Source organism: Typopeltis vanoorti, chromosome 16, assembly GCF_054136105.1.
Source record: "Typopeltis vanoorti isolate ZY-2024b chromosome 16, IOZ_Tvanoo_1.0, whole genome shotgun sequence".
NCBI lineage: Eukaryota > Metazoa > Arthropoda > Arachnida > Uropygi > Thelyphonidae > Typopeltis > Typopeltis vanoorti.
In genome coordinates this window covers 110,262,818-110,287,052 of record NC_143564.1, presented here as the reverse complement: position 1 = coordinate 110,287,052, position 24,235 = coordinate 110,262,818, and the positions used below count along the sequence as shown (strand labels likewise).

The following is a 24,235-nucleotide window of genomic DNA, read 5'->3' as shown; positions in this document are numbered from 1 at the left end:
GCCCTAATTACCACTTAGCCAAGAAATTAGCAGCCACACTCCAGGAGATGGTGGGTCATTCCCCCTCCTACATAAAAAATACACAAAATTTTATAAACAAAATTAAAAACATCACACTCAAAGACCAAGATTTATTAGTCAGCTTTGACATAACTGCCCTTTTCACCAATATCCCGATCAGTGATACTATTATTCTCCTACAGGACATATTTTCGCCTGACATCACAGCCTTATTTGCCCACATACTGCATACTCTGCTCCGGGTATTTTGTGTGGCATAACAATTTTTACCTACAAAAAGAAGGTACAGTCGTGGGCTCACCACTTTCCCCCCAATAGCTAACTTTCAATTCTGGTTAGTTGGTGGGAAATTTGTGGTAAATCACTGCCAACAGCAAACAGTTCGCATTCTTTACCAGCTGTCTGTGAAGTTCGGGCAGGGAAGCCAATCAGAATAGTGAACATCAAAATCCTCAAGAAGATTATCACACTGTTGGGTAGATATACATGACTGATTTTCAGACAGGCTGTCAAAAAGGTCTGTAAAGTAATTAGAGTTTGGAGAATGGTAGAGCAACAAATGAAGGCAATAAACTGAGATAAGAAGTTCTTGAGTCAAAGCAGATCATATGAAGGGGATTCCAAATCACATAATATTTGGCATAGGATATCAGATCTGACAAAAGCACAGGTCCCACCCTTTCTTGCAAAAGGCACCATGGAAGATATAATGAGGAAAGCTGAGGTGAGATTTACAGAGGATGCTAGTTGCAGTTTAGATAAATAGCATATATGTTTGGATATCTGCAGGTGGTGGTACATATCATTGAAAATGGAATTAAGACTTTTGATTTTAGTGAAGTCAATCTGAAAGTTTTTTTTTTATTGTGAGGAATTCTGTTGTTAGTGGATTATGGTGGATTTTTTGGGACATATTTTTTTTTTTTCTTGGAATATGTTTAGAGATCTTTTTGGTGTAGTTTGTGGGAGACTTTTTTTTTTTAATCTGCAGTGATGCTAGAATATTTTGTGCTGTTCAGTGGTAAGTAACAAAATAAGAAATTTCAAAGCATAGAGGGTATGCAGTGGGGGGGTCAAGGAATTGGGAGTCATTGTTCCATCATAGGAAGTACCCAGACTTTGATTCAACCATGGCCTTGGATGGCAAGCTGTGCAAGCTTCTGTACCCATTCTCCAACCAAGTACAATCTGAGAAAGTAAGCAGCAGCAGGATTATTTGCCTGTTGATCAAGAAGCCTCCTGAAGAGTTGCCAACATGTTCAATCCCACGAGGCAGTGTTAAGACAAGATTGCATTTTGGTGACATTAAAATTCACCAGGCTATTCTCACTCCACATATGAATGCCAAGGAGAGCAGTGTTTAAGAAACTGGTTAAAAGAAATACCATAAGATGGCAGAATGGTAAGAAAGCCACAATGCCAAATTACATCAAATGCCTTGAAAACATCAAGAGTGATCATTCTCCAAACTTTTCCATGGCCTGTATCTAAAAGTGGGTGTGGTTGGCTAGGAGATCTGCTGTGGAATGAGAATGGAAGAATCCATACTTGTAATCAGTGATAACTGGAGAGTCTTCAAGTAGTGAAATAGTTTTGCTGTTGATGACCTTATTCATTAATTTTGAGAGTACTGAAGTCAGTGAAATAGGACAATAGTTTGATGGATGACTTTTATCTCTCTAGTTTTTGGATAAAAGCTTGCTTCCAAGCTGTTGGATAGGTGCTGAGTGTCTGTCACATGCCAAGAGACCTAATTATTTCAGCAGTTTCCAAAAATACCATAATGTTTTGCTGAGGTTCATCTTCAAAAGTATGGATTGATCTTTCCAAATTAGTAAGTTATGGAAATTCTTCATTTTGTAGAGATGGAACAAAATACTTGCCTACATTAACCCTTGTAAATGAAATCCTGAAATAAATTTTAGATTAAATAAAACTGAAAAGAAAAATTGGAAAAATAAAATAAATAAATAAATAAAACGTACGAATGCTATTTATTATTAATTTTTTGCTCTCGCTGCATGATTTTGTTTGTATTAGTTTTCCCCCTACGACCTAAAGTAGATGCCACTGATGCACCATGCTACGAACTATCAAAGCAACTGGTTAACTCTCTTACCCCCCCCCCCACTGGACTTACCACACTCTACCCATTTTAAAACCTTCACTGAAAATCTAACTTTAAATAATACAGATTGGTAAGCTTTGTTATCACCTCACTGTTTACCAGTATTCCCTTAAATGACACCTTAACACTCTTAAAAACAATTTTCCTTCCGTTATCTTAGATCTCTTTTCCTTTGCTATCAATTTTGGTTATTTTTCTTGGAAGAACAAAATTTACAAACAGACAGAGGGAACCACTATGGGTTCCCCCCCCCTCCCCTTGCCAATTTTTACATGAAAACAAGCCATAGACTCAGCCCCTCTCAAACCTTCTATCTGGCTAAGATGCATAGATGATGTGTTCTCTATTTGGCCTCATGGCCCACACACATTAGACTCCTTCCTGAGTCACCTCAATAGCCTACATACAAGAATCCAGTTTACGATGGAAAAGGAAAATAATAGTTTACGCTTCCTAGACACCTTAGTAACATGGCTTCCTAACGGTAACTTTTCCTTCACTGTATATAGAAAACCCACTCAACACAGGCAGATACATTCGTAAGCTCTCACACCACCACCCCACTCAACAATATGGCATTATTAAAACTCTAACCAATAGAACCGACAATCTTTGTTCCAGTGAAACCTCCCTTTCAACTGAACCACATACACAACACCTTCTTTTCCAATGGCTACAGTGATTACAGAATTAAAAAAATAATCAGTTCTTCCCCCATTCCCTGGCCATCCCTAGATCCATGACACATCAGAAAAAATAGCCAGGTCCTTAAAAAAGGTACAATCTCTAGATAGCTTTTAAGTCCCGCCATAAACTTACTACCCTTATCCATTCTACAAAGATCAGCTCTCTCTCTCTCTCTCTCTCAGTGCCTGCAGTATAGAAAGTACCCGGTTCCTGTATGCTGGCTTACTTCGGACAGACAGGTAGATCAGCAACCATCCGTTAAGAACACAAATCATACACTGCAATCATGACGATGGTCAATTTGGCCTTGCAGACCATGTCTTGGATACAACCCACAGGATCTCCTGGAGAAAACCACCATGCTTCACCACAGTAAATTCAAAAAAGAAAGACTGTTTTTAGAATCTGCGGTGGCATTCAGAAATCAACTGAATTTAAATAAATACGGTTGCATAAAACTTCCCAAAATTTGGGAAACATTAATTATCAGAGGTCCCACTTTACCTTCTAGGCCACCTACAAACGCCCATAGAGGGTGCACCACCTAGATAGGACTTTAGAGCCACCCACGTGTTTCATTAAATATTGTGTTGTATTAGAGTGTGTGTTACAAGAGTTATTTGTAATCTCTGAAGATGTCTCAGTGACTGAGACAAAATATTGGAAGCATTAAAATTAGTTTTTAATCCTTTCCTAGTGCTGAAAATATTCCATTAAATCTCCAACTTGATATTTCCATTTGTTTCAAGAGGCTTTCATGAAAGCTTTTGATCAGTGTGTCTTACCTGTAATTATCTATGGCAATGAAACCTGGAACTTAACTCAAAATATGATTCCCAAATTAAAAGTTATCCAGAAAAGAAGGGAAGACAATGTGCTCAGTGTGATTCTCTTCCTTCATTTCCTTTACCTCTATATTTTTGAACAGTATTCCTTTTGCTGTTTTACCCTGATGAATACAATCCTATCACAAGAAGCACAAAAGAAAACAGATTCTTTTCTTCTCTGTAATTACTAGCTTACACACACAGCCCTGTCATGATGTTAGATATCTTGAGACCTCCCATACATGGAAGATCTCAAGATTAATAATAATAAAATAAAATAAAAAAAAAATATTTTTTTTTGTAAGTTTCACTTAAAGCTGTTAGAAATGCAGTAAGGTAGCTGGTTGATGATTAGAATGGAAACACTCATTTGCAAATAATGTTTCATGGGTGGGAACAACATTAAAATAAAAAAAAAAAATTATAGAGGTATGAAAGTTTAATGGTGGATACTCTGAATACTGTAGAAGTTCAAATCAAAAAGTTTGTGTCCAGACTGGAGTAGAGCTCTTATAGTATGCATATAAAAAAAAAAAAAAAAAAAAAAAAAAAGGAAATAAAATAATGAAAATGACAAGAGAATTTCCTACTGAGTTCCCATGTTGTGGAGCATCTGATGAATTTCATTCAAACATACTACACCTTATGTTTTAATAAATTTGCTGACCTATTTCCATTACTGGGTGAAGGTCTTCCCCAATCTTCACCATTCCTTTCTATTTTCAGTTTTTTTCATCTATTGTATTCCAGCAATCCTAACAATTTCATCTTGCCATCTCTTCCCTGGTCTTCCCCATTGCATGCTACCATCCGTAGCTTTCCATTCTGTCAATAATTTAGGCTTTGCACGATAAAGCAAATATTATGAAGTATTCTGAAGTCTTTGGAAAAGGTCTGTAAATAGAGGAACATGTAGCATAAAAGGAATCAGAGATGACTCAGTATAATTTCTTCTTCTCCCGTAGTCCTAAATGAACCGTTGGGTCATTCATGGCTGGTAGGTGATACTCTTTGCTAGCCTCCTCCAGTCGTCTCGGTCTCTTGTTCTTGATGTCAGTTGAGAAAGGGAGGAATTTGTCCATTTTTTGATGTTATCAGTCCGTTTTAATCGAGGTCAGCCCCTCACCCTAGATCCCGGAATGATTCCTTCTAGTGCTTGCTTTGGAATGCCATTAGTCCTCTCCACATGTCCGAACCATTTCATTTGTCTTCTTCTGATGACTGTCAGAATATTTTCCCTTTTTCTCCCATCTATTGAATCAATCAGTTTTCAGACATTTTCATTGGTTTCGTGAGCAGTACAGGGAATTCTCAAAAGTCTTCTTTCATTGGAAGATGAGAGGAGACTCCTGTCTTTCATTAAGAAAGACAGCAGTTTCCTCTCATTTTCCTTCAATAAAGTCCAGGCCTCACAACCATACAAGAGGAGAGAATTCACCAAGGTGTCAATTAGTCTTAGTCTGGTTGCGATTGCTATTCTGTTATCTCCCTACAATGGTTTTAACTTCTGTAGGGACACAGTTGCCTTAGCAATTCGGTATTTAATGTCGGTTTTTGAACGACCATCTTGACTCAACGTGCTATCTAGATAAGTGAACTTCTTTACATTCTCAATTTGCTTATTGCCAATTTGTATCTTTAAGAATTCAATGTCTGATTTTGAGGTTATCGTTGTTTTTGTTTTTTGTAGGTTTATGTATAATCCATATTTTTTTAATGTTCCGAAAACACGGCTGGTTATCTCTTGTAATTCTTCTTCACTTTCTGCCAGAAGATCGATATCGTCAGCAAAACGTAAGTTATTCTTAGTCTGCCAACTACTATTCCAGTGTCATATTCAAAAAGAGCTTCATCTATGACATATTCCAGAAAACAATTAAAAAGAAGAGGGGACAAGATGCATCCCTGTCTTACCCCCCGTTCTGGCGGAAACAGTTCACTGCTGTAATTTTTAATTTCAATTCTCATATCAGATGAGGAATAAAGAGATTTAATAATCCTAATGATTTTGTTGTCAATACCATAATGTTCTAAAATTTTCCATAATGCCTTGTGCCATATTGAGCCAAAAGTTTTTTGAAGGTCTAAAAAGTTGTGACAGATTATTTTGTTATGTTCTATGTATTCTTCGCCTAGTATGTGTATTGTAAAAATATGGTCGATTGTACTTCTGGACTTCCAGAAACCTGCTTGTTCATCTGATAGTCTGCCTTATATTTTTTTTTTCGATTCTTGACAATAGTATTTTTAAGAGGATTTTGCTTGGATGACTAATAAGGCTTATTGTTCTATAGTTGCTACATTTATTGCTGTTTCCCTTTTTTAGGAATAGGTACAAGGACAGAAGTCTGTCAATCAGAAGGGCAAGTCTCTGTGTTCCATATGCCCTGGAATAAATTTAGCAAGGTGTCTATGATGATGTCACCTCCTTCACGTATCAGTTCCACTGTGACACCATCACTTCCCGGTGATTTTCCTATTTTTGAGGAGCTAACTGCTGCAATAATTTCTTCTTTTAATATCGAGTAATCTCCTTCCTCCGAACCTCCTGGCAAAATTCCGTCCAAAATATCATCAGTCAGTTGAGGTTCTTTTTGAAAAAGTTTGGTTGCATAAAATTTCCATCTATCAACTATTTTCTGGTTATCCGTGATAGGAGTTCCATCTTCATCTTCTATGCTCCAATTAATTGCGGTAAAAGGTTTGGTTAACTTATTGATAATTTGAAAAGCACTTTTAGAATTATTTTTATTTAAGTCCTCTTCTATATTTTTGCATTCATCCAATATCCATAAGTTTCTAGCATGTTTGATTTCTTTTTTAATAATCTTAGTAATATTTTTATACTGTTCTCTATTATCACCACTATTAATATGAGATTTCAAATATCTTCTTTTGTCGCATAGGTCCAAAATATTTTTGATTATCCATGGTTTATTTATTTTCCTTTGGTATCCAAGGATTTCTTCAGCTGTCTCATTTATCTTTTGTGAGAAGTATTTGGTTTTAGATTCGATACCATTATATTTCTTGAAGCTTGTGTCAAAAATTTGTTTAATTTGTATTTATATAGTGTATTTATTTGGGGATCTTTTAATTTTTCTATATTATATCTTTTACGAGTTGATTTTTAGGTAATCTTTCCCTCATTTTCATATTCATAGTTGCGATGACCATGTTGTGGTCACTGCCAATGTCGGCTCTAGGAAATGATCTGGTTCTTGTGAGGTTGATGGAGTTTTTAAATCTTGTGTTTACAAGGATAAAGTCAATTTGGTTGTGTGTTTTACCATCAGGGGAAGTCCATGTCCATCTTCTGGAAGGTTTAAGGTTTACAGTATAATTACATTTATTTATTTATTCATATGGAGTTTCCTTCCTTTTCTCCACCATCCCTATTGGGGTGAGTTGAGCCTCCTCATGGGGTTAAGTATTTATGGCTGTAGATCCGTGTGTGTTCACGGGACCGGTTTGCCTGCTTGCGGGATGAAAACCCCCAGATAAACTAGGGGGAAAACCCTGCTGTCCACACCCAAAACCAGCTAACTTGGCTATGGCTGAGGAAGATCCTTAAGCTCCTCACGTCGGCGACGGGAATCGAACCTAGGACATTCTTTCTCCAGGCATATGGCTGCGAAGCGCAAAGCCACTAGGCTAACCGTGCAGACTATAATTACATTGAAATATTATTAAATGAAATAACAGCAGTGCAGAATGGCGGCAATAAATATCCAGGAGGAGTACAGTAACAAGTATGTGTAAAGCCTGCCAGCCTGGTTGGAAAAGTGGTTAATGTATCTGCTCTCTAACCCAACCAACCAACAGGACATGGGTTCATATCACACAATTGGTATGTGTGCTGTGTGAACCTTTTTGTTGGTAGGTGAATTTTATTTCCCAGTATCAGATCAATACTCTGTTAATTGAAGTTTGAAGTCACTTGAAAAGGTTCCATGTTTTATCCCTAGAGCAGGATTTCCAGATTATTTAACCCTTAGTCTACTCATGGTATGACTAAAAAGTACTCTGGGCAAAGATCATTCCCAAAACCTTGCAGTGCTCAGATAACTCAGGCTTCAAGACTGATCATCTAACCATTCTCAAGTGGGGAGAAGATAATTTAATGAATTTTACTGCTACCAAAACACTATCCTCTCCTATTTTCCAAGAAAGACCTTGCCTCACTCTCCTTCACCTCTGGTAATTCTGCTCACCAATCAAAATCAGTTTTTCTCTTCTTGTGTCATCTCTCACATCTGTCCTATTCTGGCATGAACACATGTCCATAGCATATTCAACATCCAAAAAACTTGGTATGCTTTTTTTTTCTAAACACTACTTCTCTTTTGCTCAACTCCTAACATTTTATAAATCCCAAATCTGCTCAGCCTTAGAATATTGTTCTCATATCTGGGGTTGGGCACCAAAACCCCCATAATGCTTGGCTGTATCCAGAAGATAACTACATATATAATAGATAACCACTCTTTCACTGACTTCCTCCAGTCACTTTACAACAGATGCTGTGTTACTGCATTGTCTTTTCTATAGGTATTTCACAAAAGCTGATCCACTGAACTGGCCACCACAATTTCTTCACTTAACTCTAATCACATACAAAAGTGGGCTAGTCAGCATTCATGTAATGTTAGCATTTCACATTTTTCTCTATATTCTGGGAACATGATGATTTGCATGCCAGGAACTTTTTGTTATAATTCTTCTGTTCACCATAAAGTTATAATTTTTCTCTCATTTGCAGAACACTTCACCACATCATTCCCTTGTTGATTCAATCAATGTGTTTTGTTCTTGTTTTCACTCTTTTGGACATCACCCCCCCCACACACACACCACTACTTCACATAACATTTGTACATTTCCATCTGCCATTCACAACTCAAGCTACTTGTCTTCAATTTTCCATAAAAACTTTCATACACCTCTTCCTGTAGATTTTTCTAGCCACATTGTTTAGCTAATTTTGAACGAAGTCTGGAATCTAGTATCACATAAGGTCCTTTGGAAAACTTAACCAAATGAATAATGTTGCTTACTCAACAGACAAGTCTGTAAGTCATTTCACTAAACTGATTTCAATTACATATAGAATATCATTTTCTCTAAAATGGAAGTTGGTAGGAGATCACCCCCCCCCCCCAAAAAAAGACTCCTCTTACAGGACACATTATTCAAATATTTTCAACCAAATATGGGAGATCATATTTGGTCACACCACTCACCAGGTTACATTATTTAACCATTTTGATCAGTTATTTACTGATCATGTTTCCTACTTCATTTATATAAGATACATGATGTGATCTCATATTTAAAAAGTGAGCTATGTACTAAGGAAGTAGTGGGTTGGATGAGATTTAGAAGTGGCTAATATTTGATTAATATTACTATTTTATATGTTAGGAACTTAATATTCTGAAATTTGAGCAATATCATTTTACAGCAACATCATCACTATCGATAAAAACAATGCCAGTAATAAGCAGCCACTTTTGAATTACAACCAACGTCTGGCTTTCTCAGTACTTGGTATACTTTTTTTACATATGAGATATTTTTTGTGAAATTATATACATCCTTCTGAGTAATTTTTAGCTATAGATATTTATAATAGAGTTGTGTGGATCACCAATGAAATCAATGAAACCAATGATCACTAATTTAGAAGGCAATAAAATTTAACAACACTGAAAACCTCTCAAATTTACATTTGTTATATTTAATATCGTACATCATGCATTTATTGAAGTGAAAGATGCTAAGAAATTAATGGCTAACATTTCTAATATTTATTATGGTCTTTCTAAATAATTAAAATAAGACTACATTTAATAGCTAAGCAGGTCATTCTGTAACAAAAGAAAAAATATATATATATATATATATATATATATAGGTAACTTTTACTTACTAATGCTGAGTGAAATGCAGCATACTCAATTATGCGACAAACTGTTCTTAATCTTAACACCAGTGTTTCAAGATATTCCATAGCCTCTTTCCTTGTTTTAATTTTCGTGTAGCGTGGAAATGTAGGTGGTAACAATCTTTGATTTACCAAAGGCTCAAATCCAATAATTGTAGGATAATCAGCTGAAATATGAATGAGAGAAATATGAAAGTTTATGTATGAAAACTTAAGGACAAAATTATGCACTTCAAGTTGAAGCCCATGTGTGCATTCATTGCAGATTAAGCATAAGTATCCTGTTGCTCCTATGCAATTTACAGTTAGGATCTAACAGGCATGAATGGGTCCATAACATTGGTCCATGCGCAGGCACCATAACAGTAAAATATTGTGGTGCCTGCGCATGTTAAATGAGAAAGGAAAAGAAATATCATATATTTTCATCTTCTTCTTACTAGACTCTACAGCTCAAATCAATCCCTAGCCTCCTGGAGTTACCCTGTCTCTCTAAGATCTTACTTCTGAGGTTTGGACATAGCAATATGATGTTGCGATCTTGAAATGGTATCTATCCATTTTGTTCTGTCTTCCTCTTGGTCTTTTACCAAGAATTTTACTATTTATAATCTTCTTCTATCATCTTCGATGTGAAAAACATGTTCTGCCCACATATACACATTATACTAGATATTGTAGGTTCTTCAGAGAGTCGATATAACTCATACTTATATCTGATCCTCCAGAGACCATTATTACTCACAGGGCCAAATATTTTTCTAAAGATTTTCCTTTCACAAGCTAAAATCAAATTTCTCTACCCATGCTATAAATATTCAGGTTTCACATCCAAACGTAACAACTAGATGAATTATCAATTTATATATTTTCATTTTTTAGTTTTCCAATCTTCATTATATTGGAACCAAAAGGCATCTGTTCAAGCTGATAATGTTATTAGATTCCATTAAGGTATCTGTTCAAGCTGATAATGTTATTAGATTCCATTAACATCAAATGAGGAGTAAAGCAAGGACGTGTGCTGTTGCCTCTCCTTTTTAACATATACTCAGAAGCCACATTTCAAAAAAATCTTAAAAGGAAGAGAGGAAGGGATTAATGTAAATGGTGAAATCATCAATAACATCCAATATGCTGATGACACAGCTCTCCTGGCTGCAATATTCAGGATCTTCAAAATCTTCTCGAACTGGTGAACGAAGAAAGTGCAAAATTGGGATTAAGAATAAATATCAACAAAACTAAATTCATGGTGATAAGCAAGAAACCAATTCTTAATTCAGCACTTTCTTTAAATGGAAAACAAATAGAAAGAGTGACAAAATTTAAATATCTCGGATGCTGGTTAAATGAAGAATGCAATTCAAAATTGGAAATAAAAGTTAGAATTGAAATAGCCTGAAAAAATTTTCTCCTGATGAAATCAATACTGTCTATTGATTTTATCAACTGCAATTTAAATTTAGAGCTTAGAGTAAAAATGGTTAAATGCTATGTATGGTGCAGAAACTTGGACTTTGAAGACAACATCAATAAAAAAAACCTTGAAGCTTTTGAGATGTGGTTATACAGACAAATGTTAAGAATCCCATAGACAGCAAAAATGTCTAATCAAGAATTACTAGAACAAATGGGGAAATCACATGAACTTTTAGATACCATAAAAGGAAGAAAAACTGCATATTTTGGTCACCTAGTTCATAATGAAAAATATAAGTTACTTCAATTGATTATAAAAGGGAAGAAAAATGGAAGAAGACAAGGAAGATGAACAAAATCTTGGCTGGCAGACATCAGAATGGCATGAGCTCTGAGGGACTGTTCAGAGTGGCTGAGGATTGCTCAAAATTTGCCAAGGTGGTCGCTGACCTCTGATAAGAGATGGCACTCAAAGAAGTCATCTTCCAATGGATATTTTGAGCCGAATACACGAGAGAGAGAGAAAGAGAGAGAGAGAGAGAGAATAAAAAGCCTGATTACCCCTCTTTATTCCATTCTGCACTTCTACCATCTCATTTGGTGGGCTTGTGATCATTACCCTAAATATTTGAATTGTTCCACTTTTTCTATTTCAAGGTTCCCAGTCTTCCCACTTATATCAGTCTAATTCTGCCTGGTTATTAATCATTATTTTAGTTTTCTGTTGATTAATTTTTAGTTTTATCCTGCTGATTTTTCAAAATCCAAATATGTTTCTTCTGCTTTCTCTTTTGTTCTTGACGTGATGTTAGTATTTGCATATGCTACAATCTGCAATGATTTGCTTATTAGAGTGTCTAGTATATTCTAAATATAGTGTCTTTAGTAAATTCTAAAGTTTAGAATTAGGGAAAGGCAATTAAGATCATAAGATATATCAGTATGTTTTGAGTGCATTTTTCATTTTGGTTGTTTTTTTTTTTTTTTAAATCTAAATATGAATTATTATCAAGTTAAGGGGATAATAAATCCCTCATTATTTCAAAGCCAAATAAGAAACTCGAGGATCGAAATCTAAGAGTTTCATACCGAAGAACTTTCAGCGAGTCCAAGCGTAAATCAACACCTAGTAGTACAACACTAGGGCAACTCGGAGCAAAGGTGGAGCAAGTTTCGATCACTGTCCTTAATATTTTCTCATAATGTAAAACACAGCTCCTAGGAGATGTATTACTGTTTTAGATTATGAGGGAAGGTCACTATCCAGACCAGTTTCGACCTTTATTGAGGTCTCATCAGTGAGTAGGTAGACTGGATAATACCAGTCTACCTACTCATAGGTAGACTGGATAATGGAGTTCACTTAAACCTGGATAATACCAAGGTTTAAGTGAACTGAACTTACATATTTTACTATATGAATTGCCAGAAAGGTGTACCCATATATTATTATTACAATAAAGAGCCAAGAGGCTATTTTTTTTTTTTTTTTTTTTTTTTTTTTTTTTTTTTTTTTTTTTTTTGGCAACGTAAATTAAGTTAAGGGGATAATAAATCCCTCATTATTTCAAAGGCGAATAAGAAACTCGAAGATCAAAATCTAAGAGTTTCATGCCGAAGAACTTTCAGTGAGTCCAAACATAAGTCAACACCTGGTAGTACAACACTAGATCAACTCGGAGCAAGGTGGAGCAAGTCTCGATCACTGTCCTTAATATTTTCTCATAACGTAAAGCGCAGCTCCTAGGAGATGTATTACTGTTTTACATTACGAGGGAAATAGTAAGGGATTTATTATCCCCTTAACTTAATTTACATCACCGAAAAAAGGAAAAAAAAATAGCCTCTTGGCTCATGAATTATTATCCTTAATCAAAATGAAATTGAAAATTATTTTTAACCCTGTGGAGGTCGTGGTTGATCTGACAGATACATGCAAATTGTTTAAATAAATATTCTTACACATATTCAGTGTATAGCTTGAAGGTCATGACTAGCTGAGCATGTGTATATTATGAGTGATATTCCGCACTGTTTTTTGCTGTCAGTTTGGTTCAACACATGTTATGTAAAGGTGTGTGATATTTGACAGTAAACTGCATTTGAGAGATACTGTGAACTCTGATGTCAGTATAGTATTGGTTTAGTTGTTTTTTTGTTTTTTTTTACCATTGAAAATGGCTGGAAAAATATGTGTATATCGATTGGATAATCCATCAGATGTTGAAGAGATTTGACGAATGTTACTCGAGTCTGATGATGAGAATGATAGAGTCAAAAGTGATTTAGAAGATTACGTGAAAGTTCATTCAGAAGATTCGGATACCGAACGAGATATTTCTAGTGAAGAAAGTGAAGATGAATTAGACATGAATGAAGAGTACTTTCTTGGAAAGGATAAAGAATCAAAATGGAGGAAAAATCCAATAAGAAGACAGTCGCAGAATATTTTGTGTCAACTCTAGCTGGTTTACAACGCAACAATCGGCAAAATTTTTATTCTTTATATTTCTTTGTTCAATAATTTCTAGATTGTAACTGAAAATAAATAAACCATAATGTAATATATTTGCAGTGTTTTTTTTTAAAAGTTTTATCACATTTTAGCACATACTAGTAATGAATGTATCTCTCAGATACATGCGACCTAAGCTGCAATTTTTTTGACCGTGACTCCGCAGGGTTAAATGATTCTAAATATTTATTTCTTTTTTAATTTCGATTTGTTTTCAACAGAGTGTAAAAATAAAACCCATAAAAGTGATTAAATAACACTAGTTAATAAATTTACAATCTTCTCCCCAATACCTGTAGAAAGAATTTCAATAGCTGTTACATTAACTGCAACAGATATGCTGACACTGGTTCTTTCAGTTCATAACTTTTCTTGTTTTTTTTTTGATTATTTGATTTGTGCTATAATTAAGAACATATTTCTACAATAGGTGTGTAACCTTTTTCTTAGAATTAGCAAATTATAAGTTTCTTTCTATTAGTAATGTTTCCCATGGTACAAGCATTTTCTTTGCCTCATTTCACTTTACAATCAACCAGAATTTTTTTTTCTTTTTTTCTTCCCTCATCTTTAATTCTTTTTTTAGGGGGTATTTTTTTTCTTTTGATTTAGAATATTGCTCAAATCTGTTTGCTAAATTTGAAGTCTTTTCAATCATGTTCAGGTTACAATGATGTTCACAATCCACAGTATTTCCTTCCTGTTTTGCTTAAATCATAAGAATGAATGTCAATCATAAATTCTGTAGTTTTCAAAAAAATTCATCCACTTAATTTTCCATAGTGAAATTTAAAATTATCCAAAATTACTGAAATACTTCATAACCACAGGAGAATATGACCCATCACTGTGCAAAATAAGAGAGATGATCTAAGAAACTTTTTTTTTAATACAGTTGGATGTCAGCCATTTGTTGTTCTTAGCTAGTTTGGTGTCTTTAATTACTGTCTATCAATGGTATGCTAAAATATTTCCTTTCATAATCCTTTTCCACAGGCTCATATATTTTGATGGAATGTTCTGTGCTCATTGCTGTGACCATATACACATACTAGTTTATTTGTATCAGAACAAAAGAGATGGCAGCTGTTATGAAACATATTCTTATCACCTTGTCATTTGGGCACTCCTTAGAAATGAACTCATCTACAGGTGATGATAAAGGATGGAAACAAGCTGCCTACTGAGCAGGGATGGTTGGAATTTGGAATTACTGCTGAAGCAACTAAGGCTAGTACATTATGACTGTTAATTGCGTAAGTATTCTGGCTAGTTCTCCTATTTTTCAGAATTAAAGACTAGTTTTTCAGGACTGTGCCATTTCTGTATGAGACTAACTAAATTACCTACAGCTGAAAAGAATAGGAACTGAAATTTAGAAATTCAAAATTTTGATGTACCTATATAACCTTTCAGTAAACCTCAGAATAAACTGGCAGAAGAAAGCCTTAGGTTTCAGGTCAAGTCAGTGACTAGAAGAAATTTTGCAGCTGACTCCCAAGTTATTCGATAATCGGCATAGGCAAGTCTTTTCAAATGTTGAGAAATTCTCACAACCATATTTATTATACTGGTGAAGCTATAATTTCCAAAAGATATGCCAAATTCTTTTTGGAGATTATACAGGCAATGGAGGATTTAGTTATTTTATTTAAAGTTGAATTTGATTTTTCTATGCTTCTAGCTGGACTTATTCATCCTCCTTCTATTCTCTATTCTATTACATAACTTAACCAAAAGCAGGAATTGGTACTTTGATCTTTTTTCTTTCTTTTTTGTTCCTGTTTGATTTATTCTGAATTTACTTGAAACTGAACTAAGCTTTCAGATTTAGCAAAAGAAGCACAACATACACAAGGAGTGCAATTTTTATCTCAGTGCTCTATTTTACATCCAAATATAGATAATATGATTTCTGATATGACGAGTGACGACTGCTTAGTTTTTTTTAACTGAAGATATATTTGTAACAAAAAAAAAAAAAAACATCAAACATCCAGAATATTCTGACATAATAATGAATTAAAAAAGATACTTCTACATAGCAGAGCATTAAATGCAAGAACCACCACAACCTCATCTGTTCTGGTCAATGTCCTTCTTACTATTATAACAATATTCCAGGTTGCTTGATAAATTATTGTCTATTCCATATAGAGAGATGTATTATTTGTGTGTGTGGTATGTGTAATTTTTTTTCTGATGCAAGAATTACTCAGCTATCTGACATAATTAAAGAAACTTTAATTAAATTACTAAAAGCTGAGGGATAACAAAATAAAAAAAAACTATTTATTATTTTGAATGCCCAACTAGTTTCATCTTGCTAGAAGGCTTCACTAGATGCATAACATGGAAGTGAAAAAAGAAAAATACCAATATACATTATTAGAGAACACTTGCTATAATATTAAGTTACAAACAAATTGTTGATATTTGAAGGTATTCTGGAACCCACAGTTATTGTAGAGCATGTGCAAGTGAGTATGATCTTACATATGCCAAAGTTGGATGGCTAAGGAGTAACAAACAGAGAGGTTACAGCTTAGGTTTGCATCAAGGCAAACCACATCAAGGATAATTTCTGTCAAGAAGCTGGATGGCTGAGGAATGACAATCAGAGAAATTATAGCTTATGTTTGTATTAAGGTGGACTGAACTGAGATAAATTTCTGTCGATTCAACAATTCTTCTTTCAAGCTCATCACAGCATCTAAAAATGTTATCTGATTTATCCAAGATCACTGGGTGGATGGTGGATTCTTCATCAGGATTAGCGGAATTAAGAGAATGATTAGACTGAGCGGTGCCTCTAGTTCTATTATAGGTGATCTCTCTCACATGCTCCTCTACATAGTTCAATAGATTTCTCTGCCTGACCAAAATACAGGACGTCGCGGTTACAAAAAGATGGTAAAAACTTAGATACTTTAAGCTATCATGATTTGGTTTTGATGTGCAAAGCAAGGAATGGAGTCTGGTTAGAGGAGTAAAAGAAGTGTGGATTTTATATTTTTTGAGAATTTTAGCCTAACTTAGATGAAACAAACATTCTGTTAACAAGATGTCAACCAAAGGACACTGTTATCAAACGAACTACAGGTCCATTAATCTAAGTTTGGTTTGCATAGCATGTTTCATGCATGAACATATATGGCAAAATTATTTGAGGCTTTTAGGTGATACAAATATGAGATTTGTATCACCTAAATTAACTCCTAATTCATTTTAGATTTTACATCTCTATTTTCAAGGAAAGTTATTTATGATAATGGTGTTGGAATCCCTTCCCTATAGACAAGCTGTCAATGCACATCTCAACACTCTCTCTCCTGCTTCCCAATATAGCTAATTTCTTTATGGAAGATTTTGAACCAAAAGCTGTGGCCAAAAATTCAAATACTGGTTTCACCATATACTATCCCTCCAACAACATATCTTGAATACATTAATAATGACCAAACTTCAATGGGCCTTCCTACTGTTACTATCATTTTAAAATAAAACTGTTAATGGCAAACTAGTAAAAATCATATTTGTATTACTGTATGATCATAACATCCTATATACTCTTTTAGAGTACATTAAACCTTAACTACAAATGACCAAAGGAATAGTCTGTTCCAGTTGAAGATTTACTATATACCATTTCTATAATAGATTTAGTTTAATCCTTTATCCCAGTGAGAGCAAACAAAGTTTGCGCCTGAAAATATCTTCAGGACTAAATATAGTGTTGTACTATCTTATCCAGTAAGTAGTGCAACACCAAGGCAACTCGTGGCAAAGGTGGAGCAAGCTACCAGGCACTTCTAACCCAGTATCTCCCATAATGCAAAACACATTTCCTATGTGGATATGTATACTGTTATGCATTAAAGGGATTGGCCATCTACCCAGACTAGTTTCGACCTTTATTGAGGTCTCTTCAGTGGGAGCCAGGCCCAGAGCTGGAGATACCAGGCAGAAGTAGTAGCAAGTCATCTGTGCCTATGGGAGTTGCCAAAAGGTTTATCACCTTTTTTAAAAATTACTCTGGATTTAGAGAAAGATGTTGAAAATTTATTTATCACTAGGTTAGACTATAATAGATTTAGTTTAATCCTTTATCCCAGTGAGAGCAAACAAAGTTTGCGCCTGAAAATATCTTCAGGACTAAATATAGTGTTGTACTATCTTATCCAGTAAGTAGTGCAACACCAAGGCAACTCGTGGCAAAGGTGGAGCAAGCTACCAGGCACTTATTCAATATATACCATTTCCTTTGGCATAAGAATCAATGGATGGATCTTTGAACAGAACATTTTCGGAGTTTGTTACAGTGAATGAGAAGTGAGTTTATTATAATAGTGTTTGTTTAAGTTGAGAGTTGAATGTATGTTCCAGAAAATGATAAATCATGACAATCATAATTCTTATGTAATAGGCACATTTATTTTGATATTTTTTTAAAATTTATATCACTTGGAAAGAAGTCAATGGACAGCATAAAGTGAGGAACAAAGAGCCGTGGTTCCCACCTTAATAAGATGTTTGACCTCCTTTCACTGCGATAACTGCAGCAATCCTACGGGGCATACTTTTGACAAGCATATGATAACGATCAGTGGGATCGTTATCAATGATCACAATCATATGTTTGTGGAATTTTGGACTATTTTTCCTGCAGGCATGTAATGATGTCATGGACTGCTGTGTGGTGGATGTCCCTTGAACTCACCCGATGCTTCAGTTCGTTCAACAGGTTTCAGATCAGGACTCTGTGGAGGCCAATCAAGTAAAATTCATGTCCACAAACCACACAGTTACAGCAGCAGCCTTATGACACAGTGCACTGTCTTTCTGAAAGAGACAGTAGTCAGTTTTGTAGAAATATCACAAAGTAGGAAGCAATGCATTGCATTGTCCAGAAACCTCTCGGAGTTGTTTGTGGCACCACAAACAGAGATCCAATGCCAAACCAGAAAAAACAGGACCAAACCATTACACTGCCACCTCTGAGTTATGCACTCAGGTAAGAGACGTTCACTGGGCATCTGCCACACACACCTGTCCATCTGTTCAGTAGAGGATGTAGTATGATTCATCACTACATAACACAGCTTTCCAAGCTTCCATGTCCCATTGTAGAGGCTCTTTGCACCAGTGAAGATGATGCTGCATGTTGGTTCAGGTAATGTGAGGCTTACATATTGCAGTCCTATCATGGAAACATGTTGTGAGCCTCGGCTCTGAATGTTTTTGTGCAGATTTGTGTTGAAGTTGATGCCCGAAACTCTGCATTCAATGTGTCAGCCAATGAATGGAGGTTTTACATATTATCCTTTGCAGCACCCTATGGTCACATTTGGTGAGTGTGGTGAATTGTCCACTGCAGGTAGCATCCTGCACTTCCATCTCAGTATTGTAGGAGTGATTATTGATCTAAGTTGGCCCAATTTGTCAACAATTTGCCAAACAGATATGCCTGCAACTTGGCATCCTATCAAAATGTCTCTTTCAAACTCCATTTGGTCCCTTCTCACAGCCATTTCACCTGGACACAGTTTTACTGACTTGGGAGAATCATATTCCTACAATTTGAATTTGTCACAAACACGACTTGTTACATGGCACGGTGCACCCTGACTTCTTTCCAAGCAGTGTGTGTGTGTGTGTATATTTAAAAATATTTTGGTAAACTTACCCCTATTACTACTTTCTGCTTGGGGATCTGGTTGAATTCCCATTACAGTGGTTCTCTGTAGTACAGGCATTAATTCACTACACTGCAAAAGATGGCGGTCTATTTCCTCAACACCCAAGCACTAAACAAATAATACATTTTATTAATTACAATAATTTGCAATTTAAATACATATTAAATTGCAATTTTTTATTTTTTATTTTATTATTTTTTTTGTGATACCCACACTCACAAAGAGTTGTAAGCTTATATGGTACATTAGTACCATGAGTGGGTTAAGGTTTTTTCTTTTTTTTAATTAAGTTTTAGTCCAGAAACCCTGCTCTAGAGACAAAACAGAAAATAACAGAAAATTTCAAGCCATTTTGGCATCTGCATCCAATAAGAAGGATGGTGGTCTCACACAGGATGATGAAATTCATTTCCCATCTAAAGACGATCACAAACATTCCTGCCCACTGTGGGATTAGGACTCATAACCAGCTGACTGGAGAATGGATATGATAACCACTTGGCCAACCAGGCCAGCATTACAATAATTTGAAATTTAATATGTAAAAATATGAAATATATACTATTTAAAAATATATATAGTATGAAATAAAATCATACTATACATATTTTTGAATTTTGAAGTGCATGTGGAAATAAATTGCATAAAACTGGAAAATTTCCCTTAACACTTCATATGTTGTAAATGCTTTCAAATTCTATGAACTCCAAATCACCATCAGCATGTTGGCACTTAAGAAGTATCAAGAGAAAAGACTTAGAAATGCAGAAGAACCAGTGAAGTGCCAGGAGGATATAACTAATATTACTGAAACAAAGACGACAAAAATGGGATTGATTCTTTGAAATAACAAATATCAGATGTTGAGGCAATAATGATCAAGGAAAGGAAGTAGTTACAGCATTCAACACCAAATATGAGGATAAATTTCTTGAATGACAGGTAGCATCAAGCAGAGCAATGTTGACAAACATTGGAATGGAGAATTGGATACTAAGACATATTTGTGCCTGTGGTCCCAAAGAACATTCTAAGGAAATAGAGGAATTTTTCGAGTCAGTCATTAGAGAAGGCAGCTGACAAAAAGAAAAAGGAAAAGTTGATCCTTGTTGAAGATGCTGACAGTAGATTAAGAAATGAATACCAGACATGTCTTTCCCAAGACATCTGGGCATGTCTAAACATGTCCAAATGTGTTATCAAAAGCGTTGTTAATTAAACCTCCAATTTCTGTTCTACTGAGGCTGAACACCTACTATAGAACTCTCCTTTATCTGTCAGACTTTCTTGTCCAATGCTTACAATGCCAAACAGATCAATAAAATAATTGCTCCTCCCATCCCTCTCAACATGCTGACTATAGTAATGCTATCATTGTTCCTTATATCTGGGACACTTGGGAAAAAACAGCCAGAACTTTAAAAATGTACAATCTCTGCAATGCATTCAAAACTCATTCGAATGCTGACTGCCCTTATCCACTCTCCCACAGATTCTTTACCTTCTCTCTCTCTCCCTCTCTGTTCCATGTATTCAGAATTCCTTGTTCTTGCAACTTATCATATTATAGTCAAACTGGGAGATCTGCAAATCTGCCTAGAACATAAAAAAATACATCTGCTGCCATAAATATGGTCAGTCAGGTCTAGATGACCATGCCTTGGATACCTTAGACAGAATCAAATGGAAGAAAACCATGCTTCACCATAACAAATACAAATTTGAAACTTTTTTTTAGAATCAGCAGCAGATAAGAGTAATGCAAGCATACTTAAGAAAACAGAGTAAGAAAAAGAGTGGAAGGAAAACTTGGAGAAGAACAAGCTGAGTTCAGACCACATAGTGGTTGGTAGGATCAAATTTTCACTTTAAGACAACAGTTAAGAAATCATGAGAATATGAGAATGATCTGTATTTAAGTTTTATAGATGTAGAAAAGGCATAAAACAAGGTGCCAAAAGAAAAGTTGTTCAAAACACTACAATATATGGTGTAAATGGGACATTATATTAAGCAATACATAATCTACATTTGAGTTTTCAAGACAGCATTTAGAACTGAAGGAATGCAGAAAGATTATGTCAAATCAGGTATAAGACAAGGGTGCACATTATTTCTGCTGTTATTCGTCATCTATATGGATCACATTATGAAGGAAAGTGACATTAAGCCTGATATCAAAAATTGAAGATGTTAATCTCTATCTATGCAGATGATGTTGCATTCCTAAACAAATCCAGCAGAAGTCAAGTCTGCAGGATTCCCTAACTCAATCAAAATTGCATATGAAAATAAATAAAAAGAAATTCTATTATATAGAATCAATGAAAACATTAATTAATGCATTCTGAATAGAGAACTTATAGACGAAGTAAAAACTTTACCTATTTAGAAACAATTTTTAGTGAAGATGGCAAAAATATGGAAACAGACAACAGAATTAGAAAAGCTTACACAAAATTATTAGCCACTGCATAATTCAGATGGCCTGGTCATGGTCAAATTCCAGATGGTTACAGTAAGGCTCTCATAGTACCAAATGACTAAACTTATATGGAATAATAGAGAAATTAGTCAAAACATTAAACTAACTGCATGCAAGACAGTGTTCATGTTTAAATTATGGATCTCAGAACTGAGTTAGAAATGTTACAAATAAAGCATTTGATTAAAGAACAGAGAGGTCTAAGAAAAATCAGGGGAGTAAACTGATTACGTCAATGGCAGAACCATATTAAAAATTGGGATATTAGGAAGAAACTTTGCATTGTTAGCATTCAGGAATGAGTGAGCAGAGCTAATCTAAGGTGGTATAGTTACTTAAACAGAATGGGAGAGGAAAGGTTAGCAAAAGAAGTAGGTTTTTGTAATCTTTTATTATTATTACTTGACATTTCCAAGGAGTCCTTGGACTCAGCAGGAAGGCACATTGCTCCATTACACAACAACTTACCATCTCCTCTACTTAATCGATCTCCTACTACACACTATGACACTACTACCATCTACCACCATCACCAATAGTATTTTGTGTCTGTAAATTATGGTATCCTGTTGGCCTGTATGAGGGATGAAAAACTTGAGTTTCCAAGAGAAAAACCCTGCTATCTCTGAATGAAAGCAGTAACTCACCTTCAATTGAAGATCCCTATAAAGATTCTTCTCATCATGATGGGATCAAACTCAAGTCGTTTCCAATCGAAACATTTGATGAGGAAGGCTTCTCCAGAGAAGAGAACTCTGAAAGTATAATAAGGCAGTAGAGAAGCGTTAAATGTACAAGATTTTGTTTGGACTGCATTTTGTCCAGGTAGTAGTTGTAATTCTATAGGTTTGGAGAAAGTGGACAAATGATGGATGCCAGGTTTGGTGAACAGCATCTCTGGAATCTTTGATTTTTTTTTTTTTTATCGTTTAATTCACAACACTAATAGAATAAATAAGACTTATTTAATTATTTAGCTGATAATTTCAGATACTTTCTGATTACCTTTCAGATACTAGATTTCAATATTTTCAGCAAACTATCTGCTGGAATGCAGTTAACTTGTGCCACCTCTTGCAAGTTTCCATTATTCAGACTGTAACAGTTTCTACAAACTTTGCTTGATAATGTTTTTAGTTTACGGTTCCTAACCTTACATTTATATTTTGTGTGTTTACTCTGAAGAAGCCGCACGTTTTCTTTCCCTCTTTTTTCAGTGGCAAAACTAGTAGGTTAATTTGGTTCCTGTAATATTTCAACTAGTAAAAACCCAGTTAATTCAAATGAACTTCACTGGTCAAAAATGTTCTTTTAAACATAAAATGAACATCTTAATCAGAAAATGTGATACTCACAAACTTTTTTACAACCTCATCAGTTTCCTGAAAATAATATCAAAAAGATTATTCAAAAGTGTAACATCCTTGCTTTCTGAATTAATGAAAAAACTTTAGTCTTTTAGTCCCTCCACTGGCCCTCAGATATACAAATTACCAGAAATCCATAAACCTAATAACCCGATGCATAGTAGATACATGTTCATTCTCTTTTAGATTAGCAAAGCAGCTGACAAAACCCTTCTAGCCATACCTCTTCTTATATGAAAAATTTTATCCATTTCAAATTTTTTGAAAGTCAGTTTTGACATCACTTCTCTATTCACCAATATTCCCCTATCCGAAGAAGGTGGAGGTATTACTAGCATGTGAAGACATATGTGGTTAGGTGATGTGAGTTGTTAAACAAAGATATGTATTAGTAGTAAGGAAGGATTTTATTGTTTATAATGCTACCAATATTAATTTTTAAGTTTGTAATAGTGAAATTGACAATTTTTTGTATGACTGGTATGATCTTTCGTTCAGACATTATTATCTCTATATTGTATCCAATTATATCAATTGCAGCTGCCAGTTTTAATATGTTTTGACACAGCTGCTACAATTTAAAGACTACGTTATTCGTAGCATAGCTGATGATTTCATAGCTTGCTGTGCATACATCTAGTGGTTTAAAAATGTGGCAGGTGAGGAACAGGAATGTGTATCTAGACATAAGTATTTCGATCTCAGAATTTAACAGCAGCAGAGATATATATAAAATATATATCTGTGCTTTGGAAAGGTGAATGCCAATTTGTGGATATCAGTAGTATCCGCAAATTGGCATTCACTGGAGGGTGTGAAAGATGTGTATATAGATTTGGCCTTGAGCAGTGTGGCAGAGGAAGATGTTTTGACTAATGACTGTGATTTTTCATGTGTGTGTGTGTGTGTGTGTGTGTGAATGTCAATTGACATTCACACACACACAATGCTGAGAAAGGAGATGGAAGGAATGAAGACCGAGTTGAGGAGGAAGAAAGAAGAGATGAGGAGGCTGGAGAGGTTAGTGAGTGTGAGAAGAACAAGAATAGGTGTGAGAGAGAAGCATAAAGGAGAGAGACAGGGGAAAGTGAGGAAATGTAAGACCAGGGAAATTAGAATTGCAAAGGTAGAACTTAG

At 35.0% G+C, this 24,235-nt stretch overlaps 1 protein-coding gene across 2 annotated transcripts in view; it reads right to left on the bottom strand.

Moving 5' to 3' along the window:
* The window catches only part of Naa35 (N-alpha-acetyltransferase 35), a 440,678-nt gene that overhangs the window by 189,432 nt on the left and 227,011 nt on the right, over positions 1 to 24,235 (bottom strand). For both annotated transcript variants that reach the window (XM_090406587.1, XM_090406588.1), the window contains exons 10-11: positions 19,234 to 19,354; positions 9,596 to 9,777 (exon numbers count right to left, since the gene is read on the bottom strand). In XM_090406587.1, coding sequence (XP_090262713.1) covers positions 9,596 to 9,777; positions 19,234 to 19,354 — 303 coding nt within the window. The remainder of the gene's footprint in view (positions 1 to 9,595; positions 9,778 to 19,233; positions 19,355 to 24,235) is intronic.